The sequence below is a fragment of the Zootermopsis nevadensis genome, unplaced genomic scaffold (assembly GCF_977971745.1).
Source record: "Zootermopsis nevadensis isolate Lab colony 2312 unplaced genomic scaffold, Znev_1.0 Znev_ptg000007l, whole genome shotgun sequence".
In the NCBI taxonomy this organism is placed as follows: domain Eukaryota; kingdom Metazoa; phylum Arthropoda; class Insecta; order Blattodea; family Termopsidae; genus Zootermopsis; species Zootermopsis nevadensis.
Genome location: NW_028259139.1, coordinates 11,385,478 through 11,412,830, shown reverse-complemented (window position 1 = coordinate 11,412,830; position 27,353 = coordinate 11,385,478). Strand labels below are relative to the sequence as shown.

At 36.9% G+C, this 27,353-nt stretch overlaps 1 protein-coding gene across 1 annotated transcript in view; it reads right to left on the bottom strand.

Moving 5' to 3' along the window:
• LOC110828631 (zwei Ig domain protein zig-8) overlaps positions 1-27,353 on the bottom strand; it is a 329,632-nt gene that overhangs the window by 80,737 nt on the left and 221,542 nt on the right. The window contains exon 2 of the mRNA XM_087344273.1: positions 19,879-20,024. Coding sequence (XP_087200399.1) covers positions 19,879-20,024 — 146 coding nt within the window. The remainder of the gene's footprint in view (positions 1-19,878; positions 20,025-27,353) is intronic.

The window sequence follows — 27,353 nt, the reverse complement described above, 5'->3', positions numbered from 1 at the left end:
TGCTCGCTCGTCCTTTTGGGAAAATATAGATTTAACGAAGGTAAATGGAGAAAGGAGAGAAATTGAGCAGTGTCATACAGTATTCTATAAGAATTTTAAATATTAATATTGGTCTTGGACAGGCGAGTTTTGTAAAATTTTGAAGTTAATATTCAATAATTTAGTCCGTAACGCAAAGAAAACACAACACTTTACCGTTATTAAAGTCAGATAGTTAACAGAGAAAATAATACAAAAGCTTACTGATCGATCGTAACCTGCATTTCACAATTTCTTATACGAGAAGTATCAAATTCAATATAATCTACCTACTGACTCGATCCAAATATAAACGAACAAAACAACACTTTCATATTTTTCTGCACAAACACCTGCGGACGAGTTAAGGTTTCATCACAACAGCACTGTGGCCCAAAAAAGCCCCGAGAGAACGAATTAGTTATTACACACAAGCCGTTGGGAGACGGAGGATATTATACATCAGAAATATTTAAATTTGAACCTTTGTTCAGGGAACACATTACGAATATCTGACAAGCTGTGACATGGACCGTAAACCGAAACCAATTTGAAGTTGGTCTTCACCGACCCTTTAAATTAATTCCGTTCGTTTCCAGTTCTTAATCAGATTAAACAAGCGAAGGCTGGATTGTTTCGAAATGAGAGACTTCCTCATTTCATTCAACGTAAGTCAGCGATAGCAGTTGTACTGTCTAATTTATTTTGAACTCTGAACTCTTATCTTTATGGCTTGTTCTAGTGAAAGGAGTAGGTGTGCAGCGTAACTAGAAGGGGATGGCCGATTCCTAAGAGTGTTTGTAGTAGAAAAGGCTCAACCAAGAAGGAACACTTGAAATTCTAGAACAAGATCTTGATCATGTTCAATGCAAACTGCTGGAAACCACAATACAAACGTTTATTAAAATTTGCAGTACATGGATTTACGAGACAGTCATTTGAGAAGAATCCTCGATCAGTGACCGTAATGATAATTTATTGCAGAGCAAATTCCAATAAGTTACTGAAATATATCTGAAATTATGTCTCTGTCCTATCGTGACTTATTTAACCCTCTGAAGTCAAAGATTATCTAAATAACAATTTAAGAATTCAGTCCGTACTCCAAAGAAAACAACACTTCACCAGAGATCAACTGCTTGATGCTATTTACAGTGAGAATAACACAAAACATATAAATATAACATGCAGAGTACTGTCAAGGCAAGAGGTACAAATACTTACCACTGATCTTTAAGGGCCTAAGTAATACATTCAGATACTCATCTCACAGCGTGCTGTCTCTGTCGGTCGTATGTCCAGAAACAGTTCACCGTTACCATGGCGATTCAAGTGACATGTAGTTTAACAGGCAATTAATCACGTGTTTACTGATCCGTGAAACAATTTACGGCGGTCAGCGGTCCAAGAAGTAGTGCAAGTGATGACAGTGTTTAGTCGAGTTGCAATGACAGCTTGCAAAACTTCCAGCGAAGACGTTCAGATTATCTGAACACTTAGCGTACATTACAGCTACACAGAGTGCAGTATAATTAACTACCGCCCCTGTGTTTAATCTAATTTGTATCCAGTTTAACACCGTAACGCAATATCATGCTGCATAGTACATAACTTCACAGTTCGTGCTCTTATTTAACTCTTAAACTGCTCGGTTTAATTTAAGAAAACACATGACTTCATTTTATTTTCAATGATAAAGACAAATCCGATGTATCAACAGATACCAGAAGACACTGTGACGAATACATTATGAAGAAAGTAATTTATTTATCTAACTTTGTGACTAGAAACAATTAATTCCCTAAACAAAAAGTAGCCAATGACTTCATGTGGACTTTTCTCGTTCGCGGCATTGAAAGTGTTAAACAGCTCCTATCCAGAAGGAAAGTATCATCGCCCTGATGATGGTAGCAGCAAGGACTTCTAAAGCGTTGGTTAACTTTTATCAGATTACACAGCGCTACAACCCATAAGACAACCATCTTCATCTCAAATATGTTCACGGCAAGAGCAGATATATGCCTATAAATTTTCTCTGGTGTAAGAACTAAATATTTGAATAATATTTATGTAACTCCATGTTTTGAAGCTTATATTGCAATCTAGGGATTATGATGAAATAATGCGGCCGCTTTGACACTTACGTTGTTGGTAGCATTTCATGTTCGTGCTGTTGTGGATTTCTTACAAGTATACAACTCTCTCTGAATTATATGGCCATCCAAGCTCCTGAAAAAGCAATTTTCCACTTTCTCTCGTATGATACATCGTGCGAAGAAACATAAAGGGAATGGACTATTTCATTTCGATTTCTCTATCCTCGTTTCACTCTCTTCTTCGCTCTGTATGTCTCATTTCTAAGGTTTCTCTCGATTTCTTTAAGGATCGCGGTAAAGTCGATAGCCCGGCTTCCGATAAACTGAAGGTAGAAACCCTGTAAACAACGAGGGAACTATGCCAGTGGCTGGTGAACAACAGACCGCCAGAAGTACTGAGGCAGAAGGCATCTCGAGACCCGAAAAATTCCGAAAGGACAAAACACCGTGTTCAAACTGCAAATGTCTTCCGAGGGCTTAAAAATCATTAACGCATTTCAGTCGATTTTACAACTAATTACAGATATATAATTACACTGTATATTAAAGTGTTTCTCAGTCAGTTTAAAGCGGTACGTTTTAATTAAAATGGTATTTATCATATTATCGGTATTTCAAAGAAATTTGGCCAGAAAAGAGAGACAAAGACGATAATGTTGTTCTTTTGGGTTTTAGCGCCGTGTAGACAGCTCTGAAGTTGGACACAGTAGGTTTCTCCGAAACGCTGGCATCTACCGTCGCGTCTACACGGCGATAAAACCCAGAGAAACTTCAACATTCTCACCGCCGTAAAAAACCCTTAAATCTCACAAATGAGATTTTACTCAACGCTTTTTTCTACCTCATCGGCTTATGTGATTATTTCTTTATTAAACTGTTAGTGCCTTGTTGTTCTTAACATGTTTTTACTTTCGTTTCTACGGGAATCTAATGATATGACTTATTTCACGGTACATTATGTTCATCTGTAACACTTAAGGAGTAATTATATCTATATAGGATGATTGTGACTTAATGCGATTTCGTCTTTTCGGGCGATAAATAGTAAAATAACGAATTTAAATTTATGGTATCCTGAATTTATGGACAGAAATAAATAAATCTAAAAATGTGTTCACTTCAGTCACAACGAAAGAGTTCATATTTTTCGGTAAATTATGGATTGTGACTTGAATTACTGCATTCTGCATTAACTTACGCTACACGACATGAATTGAACGGAAGACTGCCTGAAGCGAGAGAATATCATAATCTGTTATGATTCCATTATAAGCAAGTTTAATCGAATTTTCATAAGTGGAAAAAGTAGGCACAGAAATCAACATCGCATACAAAACTCAACTTTCTTCATTTACGTCACAATCCGTTTCGTATGCAGTAGAAATCCAAAGACAGAGATCAGATCGCTGAAATCCATCTATCCTCAAAGAACACAGAAATACCTTAAACAGGATTTGATCTCACTATCCCACTGTCACGCAGCGTAATACAGGCAGTTGAGTTGGTACAGGGATCGATAAATATGAATCAGAAAGATCGACCTCAGAATGGGTGTAGAGCCAGCGTATAAAATTGCGTGCTACTGGAAGGATTTCAGGCAATCCAGCAGTTATTGCTAATAAAAGCTGTTAATTACTTACATCAAACGCAGTTAAAGGAACATCAGTGTTATACAGACAATAAAATTGACAGCACAATATGACACCATGAACACAGAGGGATAAAAAATATATTTTAAAAAGTGCCCTAATAGTCACAAATGAATTTAGACAGAGAAACACAAAAGAGTCGAATAAATAAAAAAAAAAGCTGTCGACACAGCAGCGTGGCCATTGTATAATTTTATGCTGTCTGTTTTTCTTTTAATGTGCGAACAACATTTGCATTTCCAATTTTATATAACAGTTGTGTGCAACACAGTAGGCTATTTCCCGTACACATTTTAATAACCAGCACACAAAACCTCATTATACATCCTTAAATTAAAATACTTATAAATGACGACTTTTTAAAAACATTTTTGTTGTTGGTGTTATTAGTATTTCTCATTTTCACAGGTTTTTCCTGGCACTTTTCCTCTTGAACCAGTGGTCAACCCCGCCACTACAAGCTTCACGTTTCTGACTGCAGTAATTTCCCTATGATGTGTGACGTTGTTTTTCATAGAGAATCTATTGAATGCTTTCCTGGTAATTTTATCAGATATTTTTAGTACCTTACAACAATCATGGCCAAATTATTACTGGTAAGACAAAAAACTTCATATTCCACATTCGCTGAATTTTAATATTTATATATTTTGTAAAAAGAATTAATTTATTTTCGGACTCTTTCTGTTTTACATTCATAACCGATGGTACTGCTAAATCTGCCAGTGATCAAAATTTATTCTTCTTGCTTTTAATTGTGTCCTATTTGTCACAACCTCCATGAACCTCTCGATTCCACATTGCTGTCATATCTTAATGTTCATATACCAATTTAGGTATGCGTGAATACCGGTCTTCCGTTATTTAATACCTAATTTATTGCATACTGAGGAAAGCAAGTGCCTACGACTTATTATGCATTGATATTATTATTATTCCATCTATTCACCACTTTATAGGGTATTTACTTCTATGTGTCCGAGACAAACCTTGCCCCTGAGGTACATAGGGCAGCAGCTATTTCCGAAATACATTTTGTTTTTGATATGTATTACATGTATTATATAGTTTTAATGTGAGTGATGACTATATATTTTACGACAGCGTCTTTCGAATGATGTATGAAGATCCTAAAATGGCAGTTTTCTGAAGTTCCCTGATGTTGTGTTCGCCCGGGAAGTTGATCAAATATTTATATTATTATCAGTGTTTGCCTGTTATTGGCTTCTTGCTGTTGGCAAACACGTAAATAAATTAATTGAATTGAATTTTAGTTATATTTCTTCCTTTTTCTCTCTCTTGTTTTATTCCATTTTATCGTTTTATTTGCTTGCTTAAAATGTAAAGTGATACCTCGACAGCTGAACGTGAATTCTAAATAACAAAGATGTTCTTACTTTCAAATCGGGGATAAAGCGGTGGTAAGTACCACCAGACACGTTCGGCCATACCAACTCTTATCTTTCGTGGTTGTTTACTCGTCCCACTTAGGTGGCATGAGAATAATATGCTGAACTAAATCCTTAGAATAGTTTCCGATTCAGCAGTATTCGTTTAAACAAAGCTTCGACAACTCGTAGAGTACATCAATAACCCAACTTATGCTACAATCAAAAAAAAAAAGGCTGGAAAATATCCTCCTTCAAATACACTTACACACAGAATGCTGCCCAGATCAAAATAATAATTTACTATCAGACTTAGGGGTGTTTCAGATATAATGCACCTCTTAGAGTCATTTTACTTTGATACCAACATTTAAATCTCCCCAGATTTCAATATTCTAAAAACTCTAGATAATATATAAAAAAACAAGAATATCCTCGGTAAGATTTCGGGTTCTCAGGGCGGCGAATATTAAAATAACTGTCTTCTGGGTTGTTGCGTTGTGTCGTTCGGTAGAAGTTTACCGACGTTTCAGAGGTACTTGCTGCCTCCTTTATCAGGGTGATCTGAATTACTCAGTCTTTTTTGACAGCATATTTTCCTGGTAACTGTGTCTTCAACCACTGCTCGCGAAATTCTCTCAAAGTAGGAGACCAAATTTTATACGCATACAAAATTACAAAGTTACCGACCATGTTCCTGAAAACCACTACAAAGTTGAGGGCATGTGATGCTGAAACGTTTAATTCTGGACCAACGATGTACCAAACAGCACAGCGGTTACCTTGCTAACAGACTCGGGGCAGCCGTTTCAGTCTGACGTTAACTTTGTTGATTCACACATGACAACTTCCATCTCTTGAGAACAGCCTTGCATACCGAGTTTCGTATCCGTATCAAATACAGCAACACGTCTATGGTCAAATGTATGACATTTTAGAGGTAAACCAAAATGGGACAGAGCTATGTGTGTGGGAGAACTTGAGAGAGGTCGCCCTTTGGGAGAGCGGTAGACCGCCAGTGGTGTAAATCTTCCTCGCAAGGGACCGCCACTCGCTACATGCACAAAACTGAGGTCTAAAATCCTAGCCAACTAATGGACCCATAACTTTTCTCCAGGGCCCCAACAGGAATATAATACTACAGCTTTTTTTCCTTTTAAACCTTCACCGTTCATTTACCCAGATTTTTTCCTGGAAGCATGAAAAATACAAGGCGTACACAAGAAAAATTATTCACGAGAAGCCAGTTGTGTATGCGTTCGTCTGGTACCCAGTGCTAATTCTATCCCGGTCTGTATTTATATTTCAAACCAACATTTTCTTCCTAGCAAGTAAAGTTGTACTACGATACAGCGTCATGTATGAGAAGCGAGGGTTAAGACTTCACACGTTCTTAACTTCTTCACTATATTGAGTTGAATATTCAGCTTCAAGACATCTTATGAATGCCTACAGCCCATTACTTATAAAGTGTTGTTGTGCAAAATATTTTGGTAAATAAATTAATAATAACATATATTAACAAAAACACAAATTATTTCATACCGCTCTACCGTTAGAATACGTCTAAGTAAATATGTCACATACTTGAGAGACATAATAAATTTGAAGAATAAGCTGTTAACATTTTAATACATATTTCATAATCTTCATGTCAGGGAAAACACATTATATTTTAATTGTGTGTTAATATTTCGAGGAGAAGCAAAAAAGACTTTTTCCCACCCCTGAAGAATAGCTTCATACGCGTCGCTGTCAGGAAAAGCGAACGAGGAGCTCTGATAGGAAGGCCTGCCAACTGCTATGCCTTGCCTTCTTATTACTCAGTGTCACCGTTAAAGCATTGCTCGAAATTAAAGTTTAAAACCGCGCCCTTGTGTGCCATCCTCTCACACCTTCCATGAAGCCAAGATTAATATCACCACAGAAACAAAAGCACTTACTGTTTAAATAAAAACAAGACGTTATAGCAATAAATCATGACGTCTGCTTCCCTTCAAATTATTCACTCTGTGTTATTAAGTCAGAAAAATGTAATAATTATACATAATTTCCAATAGTACACACTCGGATTATATTAAAACCGCACAGTCGCCATGTTGGATTAAATTTAGTAATTAAATGCGTTTTGTACACTTCGTTATCCTCTGTGTTAATATATTAATATAGGTCTGTAAATGGAAAATTCCACCGTTGAATCTCAACAGGGAATTACCTCTTTTTTGTGTTCATTACCTACAACTTTTCTTAATTTATCTCTTAATTTGGTACATTTATCTCTGTCATAAGTAATCTAAAATCTTCCTGATGAAAGGAGCGCTTATAAAGTTGAACACTTTGGTTTCTAGCGTCATTATTAAGAACTTGGTTAGACATATTAAAATGAAAAAGCATATTAATATGTTTTATGCTTATGACTTAAATATGAATTTGCTTTTTTTGCAAACAAATTCATAAATACTGTTTTGATTTAAGTATTACAAACGGCTGTGTCATTGACGATACTCGTATTGGACGAAAGACCGGTGTGTCTTGTTTTTGCATCAACCTGCACAATTTCAAATACAGATTTATGCAGATAGATGGCAATTCTTTCTTCGATTCTGTCGAATCAGAATAAACTGAATTATCCTGCCAGAAAATATAAGTTACCTATTAAGTAAAGAGGGTGTGAACAAAATTAATGGTAAAATTCAATTTAAATGTGACGCACATATTAACAAAAATTTTCGCATTGCAGGAATGTACTGTCTGACTTCGAATTTTGTTAAATATTCACCAGTTTTAAATAGAATTTACAGATTATAATTAGATACATATTGTATGTCATGTACGGACACATTATATGGCAAATGCTTTTATTAAAAAACGAAAAATATATAAATTTGATTTTAATGTTAAATATAAGCATATTCGGCCGACGCTAACTAAAATTAAATTAATTACCAACAACCGTCAGTTCCAACAAGAAATACGAAATAAAACCAAATTCCATTTCTCGCACAATGTGAACAGAAACTTCAATAACTCAATAAAAAGTGTTATGAAACCCCGCTATGATCACAATCATATAAGGGCATTGAAATTTTTTTTTTACGATGGTGCCGTATCTTAACAAGCACATTAATTACATCAAATATAAAATCTGTCTGTAAGCATCGATCAAAACAGATTAAGCATCAACTTAAATGGCCAACAAATACAGACCTAAATGGATCACTAAACTGCATGATGATTAATTCATTTTTCTTGTAGCTTAACTGCTGATTGGTACATTTCATAGCAACCAGGTGCGATATTATCTCCCCAAAAGTTCTTGTTCCTTTTATGAAACCATTGGAGGACGGAGAAATTGTGTGCGTTCGCTTCCATGCAGATGGTTTATATTTTATGTATGAAAACCATATCAAGGCAATGCTTTAGAAGCAATATGCCTCCAGGTAAACGAAGTGGAAGCCATAGCACATGGCTGTACCTAGAAAATTAAATTTTAGAATAAAAAATACAGAGCACATCATGTGGAAGTCAAAAGCATAGAACCATGGATCGCTGAACTTGTGTAGTCTTAGCTTTACCTGTTTACGTGTCTTCAGTATCATTTTAGTTGTTTTTAACAAATTATTTCATAGGAAGCTTTCCAATCATAATTCTTTATATAACAGAGATGCCTTAATGCACATAACCCAAAACTAATAAAACATTATCATTCCAGTTCCTAAAAGAATTAACAATATAAAATATTTAAAACACAAGATTTGTAGGCAAAATATATGCAATAGGCAAACGGCCTTTATGCGTTCCGCCTGTAACACCTCAAGAAACAAATATACAGAGTAACTCAAACTACACAACATCGCAGATGATACATCTCCTTTAAATAACCTACAAACCAAACATCTCCATTACGTTACAGAAAAATATCATGTCATGTAAAAGTTAACATTTCCGGTCAATCTCTGACATCGAAAATGTCTATCAGCTGAAAGCGGTATGGATGCATTGAGGGTAGTGTGATAAGAAGGGGCTGTGTAACTGATCCACTTCAACTTTTCATTCTTAAGCCTGTCTGACGGCTATAAACCTCCTTATACTTCATCCAACCCGGTTTCAAACACCCCCGCCCCCCAAGCTCTTCTCCAGTAGCCGGACAAGCGGCTATTACTTCCAAAGACAATTAATGTGAACCATTCTAAGCCTAAGTTAAAAATAATTCAAAATCCACGAAAGGCTATGGAACTTCGGTAAGAAATCATAACAAGGTTATAAAACTATTTGGAATTTATTACATGTACGTACCATTAAAACGCTTACCTGAGGAGAATATCAAGTGAAAGCAAAGTTTTGTAATTAATAAAGTGTACAATGCAGACAAACGAAGGCTTAGCTTATAACTCTGTTACCATAGACGAGAGTTCTGCAACCTTTTTACCACGGGCGGAACACCCCAATTTTTTTTCAAAGACACATGACGGCACCCCACAAAATGTCGCTTCAAGATAAGGGAATACAAAACTATACGTGGCCATAACCGTTGCCCAATAAGAATGCAGGATTATGAAAACAAAATATTACACGTATTGGATAAAACTATCGATGATGTTCGTATGTGTGTATGTACGTATATTACGATTTCTAATTACGAAAGATAAATTACACATGAAGAAGCTACCTAATTTTGTTACAGTGATTAAAGAAAAAAAATGAAGATGGGCAGGTCATATAGCATGATGTATTCTCATAATAAATGTACACTTCTTGATATCAAGATTCTGAAGTGAAGGGAGCAACTGTGAGCCCTACGGGTACCTGAGAGGATATTATTAAAATAGATGTCAACGAAATGTGGCACGAGAATGTGGATTGAATTCATGTCCCTCGGTATGCTGCCTAGCGGCGGGAGTTTGTGAAGCTTCGGGTTATTAAGATGAGGAACTACTTTACCAACTGAGCGACTATCAGATTCTCAAACAGGACTTTGCAGTCTCGAATTGGTTAAGACTTTATATAAGACACGACAAGATGCTGACGGCTAATTTAAACAGATTTTTAGACTAGGAAAGACTAAATGTGTCTAAAAATACAGAAGTTTCTCTGAAGGCGCAATGCGGTTCACAAGTTTTCGTAACGGTGATCAGACATGAGAATAAAATTTCTAATTTAGATTATTTCTGTCTTTTATGGCAGGGGATGGAAATCTACGGCTCGCAGGCAGCATGTGGTCCTCGCGACTTTCTCATGGCTGAAACTGTTAGATATTAACGTAAGGATAAACAATAAAAAAACACATTAAAATCTCGTTAATGCGCTAAGGTACATTGTCCCTTTGTTCAAACCATGTGACATTTAACAAAACACCATGAAAATTACTGAGGTATTAATGACACAAACATTTTATAAAATTGATTATGAATTGGAATCATAACTGTTTGAAAGCTAACAAACAACTTTTTTGCAATAAACTCAGTTGTATGGGAAAATACAGAGCGGATATTAATTTTTCCTGATGCCCTCGACAAAGATACGGTTAATCAATAAAACCCACGGCAATAAAAAGTTTGACGACCCCTGTATTAATGGATTAAAATATGCCAAAACATTGAGACACATCCTCTACAATTATAAACACTGATCCCACCATTCCATGCTGTATATTGTATGGACATAACAAAGAGAGTTTAGAAATAAAGAATCAAAACAAACACATACATGATCCCTTTATAAAAAAATGAAGTTTTGAAATCTAGTTAAATGCAATTGTAGTTGAAAACATTGATCATGATAATTCTTCTCTTTTTTAGAGGACAATAAATGAGTCTAACAATAGTGACATCTGGTTGCAAGCGTGTAACTATTTTAAAGATTTTATTCCAGCTTCTGTTAGGATATCCTCACTGTAACACGTAAAGCGAATTGAAACATACTTTTAGTAAGATGATATATTTCTTAAAATGGCGATAGTTTTTCTTAGGAAGAAATATCCGTTACACCATATATTAAACTTTCCGGGTTACGAACGAGATAAATTGTCTCTGTTACCCTGGATGACTTTGCTGTACGCCATGTTTCGAAAGTAGCTCTTATCTCCTTTCAGCAGTTGAATAAATCGATTTTCAGCTTTCAGACAATGGAACTGAACAGCGATAACTTCTTAAGTAACATATTCAGCGCAGAAAGGGTTATAAGGAGTGCATACGGGCAGTACAAACCACGGACAACAGAAGATAAAGACACGATTTCAAGTTCTCGCTAGTAGAAATGTTACATATCAGTCTGACCGCATGAAGTTTTCGTGTTTTCGCCCTGTTCTGACTCTATTTCTGTCTTCCTGGAAACGTTTTCCGCCGGTTATAACAGCATGCACAATTCTCCCGTGGGAATTTAGTACTGAAAACGCCTCTTTCGTTATCTGCCAATGCCGAGATAAAACGGATGACAACAGAACTGTAAATTCCCCGAATAAAGTTTGAAAGATAAACTTATCTTCATTTATAGGTCCGACCTTTTTTATATTTCGTTGTTGGCGACAAAATTGGGGTACATTACGCAGAATAACAATGAACGGATGTAGGTCGTGGGGCATAATCGCCAGTGAGTGCAACAGACGCGCCTCCACGGGCGCCATTAACGGTTACCAAACAGTGGTTCGCAAAACGACCGAGTTTACATTTACCGCATAATCGACACAGAAGAAACAGAAAAAGCAAGGGAGGAGGATAGAGAGAAATAATAACTGCAAGGAAACTGGTAACATAGAAAATAAATAAATAAATAAATAAATACATGATAATTATAGGGCTTTCGACAAATCTGACGATTGACATTTAATAAAGCTGACATTAGTGACTACGAAAGTGTAAGTAACCTGGAGATACTCCACCCAGTCACTCTGGCACGCAGAACCGACTGTAGGGTTTAATGTAAAGTTCCCGTTATTGTTGACCGATTTTAACCAAGCGCCGATTTGAATACACACAACTCACAATTATATATAGTTCTAATTCCAGTTACTATAATGACCAGGGTAAGAATAACAGCAATACTAGATTTGCATTTTAACAAATCTATCGTGTTTTTCTCACTTTTTTCAGTGAGTACAGTATAATTCCTGCAAACATACCAAAATCAACTTCAGTTCCTTACCAACTAGTTATTCACAGTGATTTTCATTTTCAATTCGGCGCCGAAAGCTTTTAACATTCGCAGTTGAAATAGCGTCATTAATAACATAAAATTCAATCATCATATCATTCAATCGCATCACGTAGGATTTTCCTTGAATAGTCTATATTTGCTGAATTAATTAAACCTTCTCCTTTCATATAATCCCCAAAGGTTCATTTCCGTGCTTTCAAAAGCCCACCTAATCAAACCTCTCAAAGATTTATTTTAATATTATCTCCGACTTACAGTTACGTCTCCCTAGTCGTCTTTTCCATACAAGTTCTTCGGCCAAAAACGCCGTATGAATTTCTCATTTCACCAAATCGTGCTAAATGTTCCACCCTTCTCACTCACCTTAATTTAATCACCCTGAAAGATGAGGTTGTCCCACTACACGCTATGATGGCGCTTGGGGGAGGGGTGAAGGGAGGTATAGCTTCTACTTATTCTTGACCTCGGCACTAGATGGGGGTGAGAGATCAGCATCACGCCCCGGCCGTGCTTTACCCCCGAGAAAGGACCCCGGTACCCATTGTAGAGGAGGCTGGGTGGGCCCCAGAGCTAGTCTGGACGCAGAGGCTAGAGGAAAAATCCTTTGCTCCTACAGGGGATCAAACCACGGTCGTTCAGTCCGTGGTCAGATACTACATGACTGATCTAGCCAGGCTCCCATTTAATCACCCTGTTAGTGACAAATATCTCAGACAGAAAGAAAGAGGCAAAAATGTGAAAATGGCGGCAGTAGCTCTCAGTTTAACTTGTTATTTCGGTTATCGAAAAAAAAAAAGGTCGATGCGGGACGGAACTTGCTAACATGTCGCGTTCAACACTCACCTCCGCACAACTCACTTCCCATTCTTTCTAAGGCTGTAGTGAAATAAAGAGACCACAAGAACGAAAGAGGCAGGAAAGACGAAACGATCTATAACTGAATCCAGGCGGATTAGAAGCAAATGGTTCCCTGATAATGGAAGTGGGAGGTTAGTGAAACCCGGTCATCATCCCCACAGCGGACTGGCTGTGGCCAGTGTCGTACTGAGTGGTATCATGCCAATGCTTTGTATCTGTACGTCTCTTCACTCGAAACCCGAAGCCTCATTATGCATTTTAAACCAAATAAAATCGATAATTTGCAATTACATTTCGTTTCAATAAGCACGAGAAATATAATGAATAACCGATAAATGGATGTGTGAGAGGATAGATGGACGAGCGAAAGAAAATAATATTTTAAAACAAAACAAAATTATTCTAGCTTCCTTTTCCTGTAAGATGAAGGAAGACGAGTGATACGATATTTGTAAATGCAGGAAACGTAGATACATAATGCAATATATTGTCAGCAACAAACTACAAGAAAAATAAAAAAACCCCGACGGAAGCCCTCTTTTCAGATCGTGTGCATGACAAGACGTGTCGGAGTGGTGAGGCTGGGTGGTGAATATAAGAAATAAATCCCGCGAGGATGCATCCTGGACCCAGACTTCGCACAAATCTGCGTCCACGTCAAACGGCAAGAACCAAGTAGTTTCTTTCTTAAGAAGATTATTTTATATCAACCCTTCGGAGCTAAAGCTCCTTCAATTAATATTTAAAAAATTAAGTCCGCACCGCAAAGAAAACAACATTTCACCATTAAGACTTTCAACTGGTGAACTCCCCGGCAAGACGATAATAATTCAAAACACATACATACAAATATCAGGGCTCCTGATTGGCTGGTACATAACTACCAATAGGCATTAAACGGCTAATCCCAGCTCACATTTGATTTTTACTTAAAAGGAATATAAATTAATGTTAAGTGTAAAGTACTCGAAGACTAGGGACTAGAATGAGGGCTAGAGTCGATTTTGATCATTCCAGTAATTAGCATATTGGATTTCAGCTCAAATGCGTTTTGATTTGCGGGTCAAATTCATTATTGCCCATTATAGAAAGAAAACAAAATGATTAGGTTTTTAGAAGCGAAAAACGCAGTGCTTGTGAAACTAGAATAATTCCGCCAATATCTGTGTAATAAATCGGTTGTGCACTAAAATCAAACACGAAAATTATTAATCAGTTTAACCGGTCTGCCATATATTTGAATCGGGAACCTCTCGAATAAGAAACAGAAATGCTAACCACTAGGTCGAATCATTGGCTATTTCTTGAAAAGAGAACCTCTTTTATTTTCTTACATATTCACTATAGATAAGAGACATATTTATGTATTATAACAGACCTCAGCCAGTAGATAGGCCTACCCTTGCTTTACATCTGAAGAAGGAAAGAGAAAAAGTGTCCGAAACGTCTGACAATATCCAAACAATTAACAACGGCAAAAGAGAAACGTCCTCCCACGAAAGCTGGACATAAGTGTTGTACTACCAATAAGAACTATGATTATAGTAAAAAATATAATTTGCATAAGTTTATAGTTAATAATAAATGAATATAAACACTTTTAAGCAATTCAAAAGAATTAACTGAAAATATAATCAGACGATATTTAAGACGGCTCTGAATTATAAAAATAACAGAGGATAAAGATGTACTGTAGCTAATGAATTCATTAACAGAAATGTTCTTCTGAAACGTGACTCTGGCAATCAAGCGTCTTCGCGGTTACAAAAAGTGTCTCATAGGCTTTCTGCTACTGAAAGAACGTCAGTCTCATTCTGAAAGCCTCTCCTTATCTCCTAACTTTAATTAAATTCTGATGAAGTTTGGAATTAAAAGATCTTTTATATTTATTTGCGAATAAAAATTTAATAAGTATATAATCTTCCGACAGACTGAAAACTCCACTGCATTTCTTCACTTCATTTACAAGTTTAAACATAATCAAGTTAAGTCTCTTCGTTTCATTTTTACTTCAGATCCAACTCGAATGAGACGGTCGGTCATATCGCGGAATGAAACATTCAAAATAGAAACCCTTTAAAGCACAGAGGTAAACTTTCATTACACATTTATAACTTTCGCATGATTATCATTGTAAACAGCGATTATTTCCTTAAACAACATTAACCAGTTGGTATTTGTGATGGTAAAGCGTGGTGTTTTCTTTGCGGTACGGACTGAATTCTTAGAATATTGTTTAGACTAGCGTCGATTCCAAAGGGTTTGACTTCGAATTGTTTATACGGATACGATTACATGTATTATAAATAGAAGCGCAAAAATGTTTCATGGGTGTTGAACTTGGTCTCTCAAATTAAGGGAAGAGTACAGATAATTGTATTAAACTTAGGAGAATATTTAGACCTATGACGAATAAAGAGATACGAGGATGTTTAATGAGGAGGTTCATAATTTGTATTTGAGAGGCTATGAAAAGTACATACAATTTTGGTTGGAAAGTTGAAATGAAGAGACTATTTGGAAGCCCTACACGTAGATTGAAGTATAATATTAAAATTGATATAAGAGAATATGGTTTGAGGGCGTGAATAGGATTAATCTGAGTCACGACAGTAACGGGTTCTTGTAAATATTCGGGTAGCATAAAAGCAGGCGAATTTATTCACTGGTTGAAATACTATTAGCTTCTAAAGAGAGACTATGATGCATAGAATCAGACTGGGTACGTGAATATTTAACATTCTTTATGGCGGTTTAAGATTTTACAGAACAGTGGTCTAATACGCGCTACTAGACTTATAACGCCACTGTCTTCGAGACGGTACCCCCCCCCCCCCCCTCCCAGGGTTCGTTAAGCTTCGCTTTTGGAGAGGAAAATTAATTAATATAGAGTAGATGCGAGTGTATACGTAATGCAATTACACAAGGCCAGGTACAGTTCAATAGGGTGTCAGTTGGACCCAGTCCGCGCTGGCTTTCAGATGCAGCATAAATTTACAGCAGAAAGCTTTTGAGCTTGTTCTGATTATGTGGTCCTTTACTACACAATAGAAGCAATTACTGCTAACTCGCTCCTCCTGGCGTGAAAATACACAAGGAAAATTACTGTAAACAGAAAAAGGAAATAAAAAAACCCTCTTATGCAGGGATAACTGTATATTATGTTTGCTTAATGTTCGTTTTGTGGTCTCTCATTTTTTACCATCACGCTACAATTTTAAATTTTGAATTTTAAAAACATCTGCCTCTTATAATTCTGTTCTCTGAATTATTTTTTAGAACTTTTATGTCTTATTTAATTCATTATATTTTAATTTTCTGAAAGGCAGTCATCTATTTTTGATCTGTGTCCGAACTTTTGAACCCTTCCTTCTAAGGCAGTAGGACGTAGCGAAATTAATTTCTCCTGTGAGCTGTTATATTCACGATCCAGGCGCTTTAATCCCAGGGGATAATTCCCCGGTATCCATTGGATAGGACACTGAGTGGCCCTCAGAGTCGGTCTGAAATTCGAGAAAAAAATCCGGCCACGTCATGAATCGAATCCGATAGATTAGCCAGCTGGGTAGTAATTGTACTGACTGTGCTATTCCAGCTATTTGACGATAAATTAAGTTACATTAGTCCATTATAGCCCTTGAAGCCCTATATATCACTTGTTTTAACCATCAATTCTGCTTTTTTCCTATGTTTTTCGTATGATTATTAGAATAAACAGCGATTATTCCTTTAAACACCGTTAACTAGTTGACGTTTGTTATGGTGAAGTGCGTTTTCTTTGAGGTACAGACTGAATTCTTATATATTATTTAGATAAACTTCGGTTTCAAAGAATAATGATATTCTTAGTTCCGTCATAACAAAACAGATGATATTCATGTTCAGAAATACAATGAAGAATCTCATAAATAAATAAGATTATAAATTTTAAAATTCGTTATTCACTCTGTGAGTGTACAAAGAGACTAATGTGGTAGATATTTTCAAGCAATGCAGATAGAAAGTGTGGAAGAATGATTCAGTGTCCTCAAACATAAAAATGTTTGTGTAACTAGGTTACCAACTCTTATAAAAAAGTTTTATATTCTTTGTTTCAATCAAAGTTTCCTGCATGCAGTACGCAATATATATTCATAACTTTGATAAAAAATCAATGGAATAATCTTTAATATTATTTATTTTTTTTCAAAAGAATAAATCATCTTTAAAACTTAGAAATATATACATGTAATAAGTACAATATATCACGACGTTTGGTTGGCTGAAGTTATCTTCACGTTTTACACAGAAGGGTAAAACTTCTCATAGAGGGAAATTACTAACACAACAACGCACAATGAATGTTATAACTTCAGACAGGAAGTCATGAGAGAAAAGTAGAAGAACCAACATCAAGAACAAAGGCTGTATAATATTACAAAGAATCTCATTCAACTGATAAATTTGACCAAAACTTGATTATAACACAAGTACTAAAATGCGTATTATAATAAAATATTACTCGCAGTGGAAAGCGTTCAACCGCTGTATGATCAGGAAACAAAGTGTCAAATCAAAAATCGAAAATTATTTGTACCTTGACATCAAACATAAATCACGTTTCAGTCGAACTGAAGACATCTGCAACAACGTTCACGACAAATAACAGCGCTCATCTCGTTTACTAAAGGGCTGACTTCTCTAGGAATAATCATAATGTTATCACAGAAATTTCTTAAAACCTGTCTGACGGCGTTAATGAGATTCTTTTTTATTTAATTAAGTAATTTCGTAAGAAGTACAGTTATGTCAAATAAATTAAATAATATTCGAGTTTTACGTAAAGCACGAGCTATACTGGAGCGATTCGCACTCAAATTAACCAATCCCAGAAATAAGACTACGAATAGAAATTTAATATATTTTCGTTGAGTAGTTTCGGATTCGATACACTCAATACCTAATTCCTTGGACCAGAGACCTCGAGAAGCTAACAGTCGCTTTATAAAACACGAAGTTTGGTTAACGTGTTCACGAGAGCCAGACAATGACTTCTACACTGAGCCAGGTGAAATCTACTGCACATACCCACAACCTATTTCAAATCTATTTTAGTATTATACATTTACTTGCACCTACGTCGGAGAATGTAAACAGAAATATAGGCTAAGAAAACAAACTCCTTATTACGCGTTCATTTTATACATTTTGTGCAAATAACGCATAAAGACACACGCCACTGTTTATTCGATAGTTACAACAGGCATATAATAATTCAGGTTATTCTATATGAAAATCGTATTGTAAAATATGGTTAATGCATAATGTTGGAAATGGTGTTAGTAGGACGGAGTCTTCGGGAAAAGGGAATTATGTCAAAAGAGAACAAACACATGGCGAACCACATCTTCGCGGTGTTTGAATTTTTAAGCTGAAATGAAAGAAATTTTTGTACAGTGGCTGGTATATCGTAGTATCGTACTGAGTTTCACAGTTGTAATACTGACTCTATGAAATTATACACGGTTCGCTGCTCATCTAGTGAGTGCCTTGCATCTGGCCAAAAGAGTCAATTTAAATGCATACAAAGAATACGGTACAGGCGTGACCACATCGACATGGTCTGTCTCTCTCATTCTTGCTGGACTTGACTGTACTATTCCAGGGATGAGACTTGCCAAGAAATACAATAAAAGACAATCTTCCACAGCAAGTACTCACTCCAAAGTGTCTGTCCAGAACCCAACGGAACATAGCCCTTCTTGAGAAGCTTAATAGTGTCTTAGTTAGCCAAGAAATTACACGCCTTTTATGGCACCAGAGGTATAATTACCGTGAACACAAAAGCCCGCCAATGACAGAGATGAATCCAGTCCACCCCCCCCCCCCTACTCTATTTCCTTGACAACCATTTTAATATCATTCTCCAATCTACGCCTAGTTCTTCCCGTCAAGATTTCCGGTCAAGTTCTTGTATACATTTGTCATCTTCCGCATGCGTGGTACACGTCCCATCTCATCCTCCTGTCCTGGATTTAACCACATGAATGTTTGGCAAAGAGCAAAAGTTACAGAGGACCTCATGTCAAGTGCGTCCCTTGTCACCGCGTCATGAGACTGAATGACGTCGCGGCTTCCAAGCGTGGAGGGTAGCAGCGATTATGCGGTTAAACAGCAGCGTACAGTCGACAAGGAGTTGTCCTAAAGCTTCAGAAGCCGGGAGAGGGCCTCGAGCTTGGAACCTACGTGTAACACATCTCTGTAGTACAGCAAATGCTTCTCAGTCGCTTTACTTAAATTCTGAGACAGCGTCTTAAAGTAAGTTATTGCCACTTCCTTGGAACATCCTTTCCAGTTAATCCATTACAATCGTTGAAATAAAACCGTGTATCCAGCAATAACGTTGCTCGAGTCACTTAATTTCCTTCCAGTAAGGGATACAGAAATGACAGAACGAGACGTTAGTTTTCATTTTACCGTCAACATTCATAAAACTCTGAAAGAATTTGAGTACGTTCAACCAAGTAGATTGTTTTTTTCTCATTGTATCTAATCTTCTAGCACTTTCTACCACTTTACTGTGCTTCAAACGAAAAACAGCAGGTAACTAATCCGATAAATACCCTCACATTCGCAACCAGAGTTCCAGCACAGTGCTTTAGAGTCAGTCACACAAGTGCTCAGACGAAGTGTGAGATACAGCGGTTTGTTAATCAATGAATAGGAAAGTTCACTCACCCCTTTGTCACCCAGCTGCTCTACGCGACAATGAAGGAAGGCGGTTTGCCCCACAGCCGTGGTCACGTTGCGAGGGACGCTGTAATCAAAGTAGGGCAGTGCACTGATATTCTCACCCGCAGTCACATCGTCCGCCAGCGGCAGCCCTGTCGGCAAAGAAGAAGTGCTACAGTATCGGGCGTGACGTCACAGTCAAACTTTGGAACATCGAAAGTTGATTGTGCGAAAGTCAGACACAATAAAAAAACAACTTCGAAGTAATTTAAAAAAAAACTGAACAATACTTTACACCTAAGGTAAAAAAACATAAGATTTTACCAATATTTTACGACGGTGAAGATGGTGATGTTGTTCTAGGTAGTGACTGAAGTCAACTCTGAAGGTGGCTCAGATTATCAAGAAATTAATCTTTTTTAACACTCAAAAGTTCATCATTTGCTCACAATAGGAGTCACTGGCGACCATCTTGAACAAAATTAATCAAGTCCACACCTTTCCAAACCTGTTTACATAAAACAGGCCTACATTTTAATATTATCCTCCATCTAAGCCTAGGTCTTCTCAGTCGCCTCTTACTTTCAGTTTCACCTATAAATAATTTATATGAATGTCTCACCTGTTCCGTGCTTGCTAGGATTGTAGGATAAATACAAAGATCTTTGTATCAACCTTTAATGCATAACGATTCAAGATCCTGTATCCAGGACTTCGTTTAGGAGAGATTCTAGCGTAATGTTTAGAAGTGGCTGTCCACGCCGAACTATTCGCTGTCTGAATTTGCTGTATTGCAGTGCAGTATACAGAACGTCTGTTTAAATTACATGCAAATATATCAGCAGGAGACGCAATATCGTTATTCATATTTTATTCGGCTTCTCTTGTTTTTTTTTTGTTCTCTTTTATTTTTCGTTTCCTCCGTTTCTACATATTCTCCAAACAAGAAGAAGAACGAACCGTAACCGGAAGCTGTTTTATTGCTATAATATCACAAAATATAAAATCAAATTAGGAGTTTTGAGACTTTTCTGTTGTTTTTTTAAACTTCACAATTTTATAAAGCGCTTGTAAAATTACTAGCTCGGAAAAAAAGACTGTAGGCCAGTAGCTGAATAAAATATTTTAGATGTTCCACTTTATTATAACTAGAACAGACTGGTCTGCGTCACTTTTGACACTTTGAGCAGCAAACACGTATATTTCTGCCTCTGATCAGGCGAGCTCTACAAAGCAGATCGTGTAGGTAAATATAGGTTTTTATGTCTCTCATTTTGATTCCGATAAAAGCTTGATTTTAACAAAACTGAGGATATAGGTTTAACTGAGAGTCCATTATGGTCTTCTGGGTTGTTACTAAGGTTTTGACCACAATTACATACATTTCTGATAAATGCATTACCTATTTTTCCAGGGTAAAAGATTATTTTATATTTTTAAAATTCAATTCAATTCAATTCAATTAATTTATTTACGTGTTTGCCAACAGCAAGAAGCCAATAACAGGCAAACACTGATAATATATACAATAATAGTGAAATAATAATGGATAATATTACACAAACGGATTAACTAAACTTATACATGTACAGTATTAAATGTAACTGCCAAGTACAGACAAACCCAAAATAGAAACAATATTAACACAGAGCAAAAAATTAAGAAATATAAATAAAAACAAATAATCCACCTAGGGAACACTAATATAAATGTACATCGTTAAAGAAATACAAAAAAAAAACAGATAACCAAGCTAGATCATTTCCCTTGTTGAGAACGTTCGCTCAAGGGAGACAATGTTTATGCTAAATACGTCCAAAGATTTACATACGTCATTTGCAGCGATGACGCACCTCGCTGAAGGACTATGTCGTAATATTTAATCTATACAAATTCATGTATCCTTCAAGTATTTATTACCTGCTTAGAACTGCCAAATTCTGAGATTTATTAGAACAATATTTTACTGTAAACTCGAAAAGATACATCTTTAAACAAAAAATAATAAATGCACTTATATTATAAAGGCTAAGACATTTATATATAGGTTTCTAATATCATATTCAATAAAATTCCGTTGAGAAACTCCGGAATTAAAACACGGATGCAAAAACATTAACGACTTCTATATTACGCATTCCTTTTCATACTCTGTTTGCGGAGAATGTAAGCTACATAGGATTTTAACCCTTTGAATCCAAAGCTCACATAAATAGTACTTAAGCATTCAGTCCGTACCGCAATGAAAACACGACATAATCGCTATTTATTCTGCGAATCATACGAAACACATAAATACACAATGAAGAATTATTGATTGTGGAAGAAAATGGGGTATATATTTACCATTGGGCTTTAAAGGGTTAATGTCGGTTCCACAAAGTTCTCATTTGCATCGACCGGAACTGTTTAAACCCTGCAGTGCCCTTCACAACAAGCGCATCTCCCTTGCCGGAAAACGTTTCGTCTTCAATATAACGGAAATAGTTTACGCCGGAGAAACTGGAATCAAAACAGCAACGCAAGCTAACTTGCTAATAACACTTCTGTTATCAGAGAATCATCATTAGCCTCATTTCCGAAACAAGATGGAGAAAACTGCACATTGAAGGGCTTCATAATTTATACTCTAACCCTAATCTTATTAGGATGATCGAGTCAACGATTATGAGCTGGACGGAACATCAAGAGGTTGGCTCACGTGAAGAGGGTAATAAATTTCGAGTTTTGACTAGCTGAGAGACTATCAGCTTCTCAATAATGACTCTGTTTCGGGGCATCTAACGTCGTCTTCGAGTGGTTAACACCCCTGCTTCGTATTCGGGAAGTCCCGGGTTCAAATCTCGGTTCTGAGACCGGATATCCTGACCGGGTTTTTCGTTGCTTTCCTCAGTCCCTCCATGCAAATCCTGGGATAGTATCTTAAAGTAGGATACGACCGCTTCCTTCCACAGCCTTTCCAATACACTCTTCACTGTCACCCTCACGCGACGTTATAAACAGTATACAGTCTGAAAAGAGTCGTTAAATAAAATGTAAATAAATATGTATCGTGGAGTCAATAGAGCGCAGTTGTTGTGGACAATTTTTATTTATGATATAAACAAGCAGAAACTGTGGAAAATAACGAGAGACATCGGTAACAACAGACGCATTCCAAGCCGACATTCCGAACAGCAACATGGAATTTATAATTCAGAGCGGCAGTGGTTAACCCCCCCCCCCCCCCCCCCCCCAATTTCAGTCCGAAAGCAATAGGGCACGTTAAAAATCCGAAACAAAGGAGAATAAATTAAAATTACTGACAGGTAGATTCAGATACACGATCACAGGAAAATATATTGAAAAAGAGGCAAATAATGCACTTAAAGACACTACTTGGTGTAGAAGTAGATAGGCAGACCATGTAGATTGGATGGGTCAAAGAAAAGAGGCCGAAGGTAATAAAACTACAGAGCAAACAGTGACATAAGACATACTCGAAAATGGATTTTGTGGTCGGTACAGGCATGAAATTGCCCAATCTATACAGACGAAAAGGACAAGACGAATGAATGAAAAGATAAAACAAAAGAATCAACGAAAGAAGCCCGTATTTTCGAAGTCGGTCAGACACAGCAAACAGCGTTAAATAAAGTCAGGAATGTATTTTCTCTTCTCAGTAAATTGCGTAGAACTGCTTGCGAACGCACGCAATAACCCTCGGACTGCGAGAAATGAAAGATACTCTAACATTGTATACTTGTGAAACGAACCATTGAAGGATATTCGCTAACTCTTGTAGCACGCGGAATTTATGTTTGCAGTCCGCAAAGCCGCATTTGGACTCCCTACGGGAATCATTGACTGACTCTTCATCTTTTCATTCGTAGCAAGACGGAACAGAGTCCACCTGAAAAGCTTTCAGACAGTCAGACACAATTTCTAACCCATCACGTGTCGTGTCATAAGAGAAAGGTGTGCATGGACGTATGAGGTGCAAAGAATATGACAGGTGGCAAGCAGAGGATGTGGGTTAGAACAAAGAGGCTAAAATGTTACTACGGAAGACAGGCGGGTATGAAAAGAGAAAACATAACATTTTCGTCACTGCCTGTTGATTTAGGTACTAAGCACCTCTCACACGTCGGTCAATTTATATGACACTACAATGCGTTACATTCCGGAAGGCAGTCGTCTTCATGAAGAGTATTTGTTGGTATTAACAAATAAACAAATAAAGTGTTAAAAAATTCGTAAGTTTGGCTAACACTGTTACAGACTTGCAGACAAAGATAAAGGCTAATAGATTTTCACTCGTATTTTGTTAAATTTTTTCTTTTTAATAGCCAATATTTATAAACCGAAAAATTGACTCACTACAAACGTATCAATTTACGTCCAGAACTTATATAAATTTTATTAACTTTTTACTGCTATCAAGCTGCGCGCCATGTAGGCGATCAGGGGGCAGAGATTAATCTCCTGCTCATTCTTAACCTCGTCGATAGATGGGGTGAGTGGTCAGCATCACGCTCCGACCACGCTTTACACCCAGGAAAGGGCCACGGTATCCATTAGACAGGAGGCTGGGTGAACCCCAGAACCGGTCTGAACGCAGTGGCTAGAGGAAAAATCCTCTGTCCCCATGGGGATCAAACCCCGACCGCCCAACCCATAGTCAGTCACTATACTGACCGAGCTAACAGGCTCATTAACATATAAAACATTTAAAGAATTAAATTTGTATAAAACCAGTGACCCTCAATATAAAATGTATTTTCCACATTTCATACAAGAACCCTCTGATAACGGTTTCAGGCACTCACACACGTGAACAAGCCATTATACGGCAGAGGACACTTGAGGATCGCAAAACAATATTTACTTTTCCCTGTGTGAGCTAGGTCAGCGTTAACACCCAGTGGCTGTGGTGTGTGTGTTCTGTGACGCGGTGCACTGTCGCGATAGCAGCACCACCCTTGGGCCAATTTAAATATGTGGCGCCTCATGACCCTGGGCATAAACTGATGTTACACTGTAACACTGTGGAAATGCGTAAAGAATAGCACTTGGCTGGGTACCTGATACTTCCTCTGGAGCCCTCAAGACGGAATGACAAAGAAATAATGCAGAAATATAAAATGAAGAGACAAGAAGAAAGAAGGAAAAAGATAAAAATTTATAACTACGATAAATCAAAGGATAAACGACAAATAAGATGAATATAAAAAGATGGAAAATAAAACAGATATTTGTAACACGGTTTTTTTGTACTCCTGCTCGTATGTAGGAGGACCCAGGGTTTTGGCGTCGGTCGCGTAACGATTATTAGCACTTAGATTTTTTCGGGTTGTTGTCATCTCTGCCAGGAAAATTATGACCCAGTACCTAAAAATATTCCATAACCTCATTCCCTCTAAATTCGTCACACAAATAAACCTTCCATTCGACAGTAATACATATGCAGACAATAAAGCACCGTTAAATAAACCAGAACATAAAGGCGTCACATCCAGGGCCTTTATGAGACAACTTATCCATAAAATAAATTTTTGCAAATTCCCTACGAAGATACGCGGTTGTCCTTCTTCTGGGCCTTGAATCTTCTACAGTCAAACAGTCGCCCCGAACTGATTTTGAACGACGAGATTTTCATCTCTCTCTCCACACACGAGGGTAACAGCACAGAATATTGGTGACGTCTCCCAGAACGATGCAGTTATAAGAATAACCGTCTTGAAATGTGAAGTACAGACCAGGCCACAGAAAGTGTGAATGATTTTTCGGGAGAGTGAGGTGACGCGGTGAACGTCAGACATATTCAATATGCCCTTTTCCGTATACCCAGACGTGGGCAGATTAATGCTTCTAGTATACAAAGCCATGTGCATATGGACAAATATTCTATTATGGCTATGAAATTTTTCACTTGTATCCAAATCTATTCATTTATATTTCTTCAGTTTAATTAATTATCCCTGTTATTATAATTTTTACAATCATTATGTTATTTTATTCTTTTCCTAAGAATCATAAATCAGATCAGAGATGTAACAAATGAAACCTGTAATGTTTGACTTAAAACGAAGACCGAGAACTTTTAGTTCACGTCTGCTATAACATGTTAACATAAAATTACAATGCAATAAATCTACGAATTAGTTCATTTTTTACTTTTTCGTCGAAACAAATTTTTAAATATGTTGTGTCTCTAACAGGTGCAGCTCAACGGGAATGCCCAAGCAAACAATTTAATGAAATATACGTTTAATGCCTGCATAAAGGATAGCAAAATTTTTCATAACATTTGAATTGCGTTTTATAAACCAAATTTGAAACTCCATTCGACACCAGGAACAGATGAAACCTACAATAAAAAGGTTTAAATTATGAAGATCGTATTTTTCTCATTAACTTTTAATTAAGCCAACTCATTTATGTTTATTTTATAAATGTTCATGATATACATAAAAGCTAGAGGAAATTAACGCGCCTTACATTGCTTTATTTTAAAACATCACTGGGCCCTAAACCAGCCAGAACACTTCACTTACTTCTGGGACACTGGAAGTTTAATTCTTGTGATGGATTCAGCAACATGCCTTCCAGAGTTATAAATTGAATTTCCTTGCTTGTTAGGGAGCTCTAATTTACACAAAGTCTTGTAAAGTATCTGTGACTTCCCTCTGACTGCCTGACCTTATGTCTCATTTCCAGTGACAGTCTCCAAGGAAAATTATCGGACTTATTCCCGACATGATACACGATTCTACTGGGGAATTAATGACTTAGGTAATTTTATAAACAATAACAAGATTTGAAAGGTGTAATGTTTGAGTAGTTCCCCGCCTTTTAAAGAACCCGAATATTTATGAAAATAAAAACTAGTATTTACCTTGAGTCGGATAAAACCAGTCCATATTTTCCCACCAGATTTGTCTAAGACCCATTTTAATATTATCCTCTGATATACGCCTGTATCTCTTCCATTCAGACTTTCGAACCAAAATTTTTGTAAGCGTTCTTTGTCTCTCCCCTTCCCCACCAATCATATTCCTCGATTTGATGGCCATAAAATAATTTGGTTCAGAGTATAAATTATGGTGCTTTTACGTGATTTTCTGTAACTTCACTCCCTATTTGGTTATAAACTGCGTAAGATCACGAACAAACATGACGTTTCTGTTCACTGCGCAGACTGAACTAGGGCTGCACTGTCAGAACAAAGAGAACGCAATACATAGGAACGACACTCCTATACAGAACAGAAAGAATGGAATCTGACATTTTGTACCCTAAATGTCGCACTGGTGTGGTCGAATGCCATGAATGGGAAATGTTCCGGTTATGATTCGCGGGTCCTGCCTGCTCGCTTGTCTGTTCGAATAAGAAAGTCTCCAGAGGGCACTACGCTTCTACAGCTGTCTCTGGCAAACTCCCTTCCATTTTGACGTTCTATTTTTTTGTTCCTTTTTCTTTTCTGTTCTACTGTATTCTCT